This window comes from Limulus polyphemus, unplaced genomic scaffold (genome assembly GCF_000517525.1).
Source record: "Limulus polyphemus unplaced genomic scaffold, Limulus_polyphemus-2.1.2 Scaffold3295, whole genome shotgun sequence".
Classification (NCBI taxonomy): domain Eukaryota; kingdom Metazoa; phylum Arthropoda; class Merostomata; order Xiphosura; family Limulidae; genus Limulus; species Limulus polyphemus.
In genome coordinates this window covers 23851-26824 of record NW_013668905.1, presented here as the reverse complement: position 1 = coordinate 26824, position 2974 = coordinate 23851, and the positions used below count along the sequence as shown (strand labels likewise).

The following is a 2974-nucleotide window of genomic DNA, read 5'->3' as shown; positions in this document are numbered from 1 at the left end:
TAGATTAGGTAAAATAAATCATAATAATAATAATATAATTAAAATGGTTCACGAGGCATGCACGCGAGCGGCTTGTGGTTAATGTAAATCGATAGCATAATGTGAGCTACACGTTCCCCGAGTGATTTACAACTTATAATGGTGCGGATAGCAGTTTGACACAGTTCAAAGGGCAATAAAACAATAAAATTTAATTATAAATAGATGTACAATGTTACAAACTTAGAGCCACTTAGGATGGATGAATGTAGTTTCATGTTACAATTTGAAGTCATTCTAGGAAGAAAAGAAGGTTAATTTAGGTTTATTTCGATTTTTTTATGTTGGTGGTTATGAGCTCGGTTGAATTGACCAATTCCATTTTGAGATAGGGTAGAGAAAATAACATATAAACTATAAGTAAAAAAAAAACGTTTGGAATGCATTTAGGAGGTTTTAGGGACTACACAAAGGAAATTTGAAATTTTTGAGATGACAAAAATTATTTTTTATTTTAACATGAAAATTACTTTGCACACAGACTATTTAAAACAAATACTCAATATATTTATGGACAAATCTTTTTTTATTTTATTAAAAATACTTCACTAAGAAATGTGACTTTTTGTATGTGAAAGACTTCTAATATTAACTGAAAGACTGCCAATTTCGTGAAGATATACCAAATATATATAGTTATAAGTATTAAACTTATAAAGACTTTTAAACGAGTACAAAAGTTCATTTGACTCAGTCAAATTGACTAATCCTGTGTTGAGAGAGTTAATCAAAGTTCTAATTATTAGTGTTTCCAATTATTACTGTTTCTTACTATTCTAGTAATCAATTAATCAAAATTATGATAAATCGACTGTCACAAAAATAATTAACTAATCAATAATAGGATTTCTGATTATTCCACCTATCCATGTAATCAAATTATTGATATTATGTTTGTTTGTTGTTAAGGGCAAAGCTACATAAAATGCTTTCTGTTTCTTTTACTTCAAATTTGTTCAGCTTCGGTGATTTCAAGGGGGGGGGGGAGAATTCATAATTTGAGGAACTTCGGTTTGATTCCCATTTTCACTAAACCTTTTCACCCTGTTTTTGTTATGAAAAAATAAGTAAGGCTATCTTCCATTGCTAATAATTTTGAACTGCTCACTAGAGGGAAGACAACTGGCTAGTAGGACCTACTTCTTCTTTTTTTTATTATTATACAGCATCAGTTGACAAACACTGTACTAATCCATTATTGGGGTCATTGATTAATCAATTAGCAAATACTGCTAACTGTCCAGCTTTATTTGTGACACAATACCACACACATTAGTATGTATAATACTATATGAAAATAAAATTCTCTGAAGGATTTGCTTTTTTGTTACACAGTAGTATTCTTTTACAACTTACAAGACATGTATAAATCTGATAAGTTTAAAGCAACAATACACAGGTTTATTTTCACTGATTTACCTACTTTCTAGTATTACGTAATTTTTCAGAGCTTTCCAAATGTATTTTTAGTTTTGTTATGTCAAACATCACACACATACAATGAAAGGGAAATATAATTTTTAATTAACTCTAATGATTATATTGATAACAAATCATACCCATATTTAACTCTTTGAAAACTGTGCTTTTCAATCTTTCTTTCCATGCTTCTTCACAATAATAGCTTGAAGATAACAAATGTCGTAAGCCTACAAAAATATGGGGAAAAAACATTACCAACAAAACTAATTCAATATTGTACTATAAATAGCATTATTATAAGAATGAAATAAAAAAAATGAAATTATAATATAAAGTATCACATAGCAAGAAATAAGTACATTCAATCACTATTTTTACAACAAAATTGGAATAATTCCCAGTAGTAAAAATGGAATGAAGCTGTTTACATGCAAATGGTGTATAATTTAGAAAATAACAGTTTAACATTTAGTGATTATATTGTACACCACCAACTCTTCAGAAAAGTAAGTATCTAAAACTACCCTGTATTTTTCAAGAAATCATTTCCCTCTTAAACTCTTGTAAAGTGCTGGTCTCAACTAATAATGACAGCAACATATTATACAAGTCAATCACTTTGTTAGAAAATATAACTTTCTTAACTTGGACCTATCTTGTCTTTTCCAAATATTGAGGGATGGCCAGAGAGGAAGCAAAAGAGGTTGGCACTCCTGAAGATAATGAAGGAGTGAAAACTAAGGCTGATCAGGCCAGTATGGCACAACAAGAAGAACTCAACAGGACGAGGAACAAATCACTGCAAGAACCTTGGATAACAGATGAATCAGAAGGAATGTGTAAAGTTGAAGACCCATCCAATCCTGGCTGACAGCATCTATGCCTGAGGGTGAGGGACAGGATAACAGAAGGACAGGAGACGGGAATTCTAATAAGTATAATAAGCATCGATGTGAGACATCCCAAGACAAGAACAAATCTAACGAAAAACTTGTGTTGGGGCGAGATAGCTGATCAGCCACTAAATTTATAACACCTGGAACATGACAAGCAAGGCGAACAATCTGATCATTGTGGGCTCAAAAGAGAAGATCCAATGTCTGAAAACAAAAAGATCTGGAGTGAGCAAACCCTTGGTTCAAAATATAGGAGATTACAGTGGAATTGTGAGTGAAGCATTATCACCTTCCCTTGCAACAATTCAAAAGGCAGAGACATAGCTCACTGAACTGCTAGAAGCTCTAAAAGATTAATGTGGGGAGAAGATTCCTCTTCTGTCCAGAGGCCCTTGAATTCCATATCCCCTACACAAGCTCTCTATCCCTGGAGAGAAACATCTATTAAAAGATGTATCTCTGGATGTTGGGGTGGAAGAGGGACACCTGCTGTTGTGTTGTCCTTGTTCAACCACCAGCAAAGATCGAGCAGACAATCCAGCAAATGTTCCATTGGTCCTGTAATGACCACTAAAGGGAACATATGTGGGCCCAACCCAAAGGAATGAGTGATTCCA

The 2974-nt window shown here is 32.9% G+C and overlaps 1 protein-coding gene across 1 annotated transcript in view; it reads right to left on the bottom strand.

The window, feature by feature from the left end:
• The window catches only part of LOC106469089 (28S ribosomal protein S27, mitochondrial-like), a 73509-nt gene that overhangs the window by 57315 nt on the left and 13220 nt on the right, over positions 1–2974 (bottom strand). Inside the window, exon 2 of the mRNA XM_013929544.2 lies at positions 1599–1688. Within this exon, the coding sequence (XP_013784998.1) occupies positions 1599–1688 (90 nt within the window). The remainder of the gene's footprint in view (positions 1–1598; positions 1689–2974) is intronic.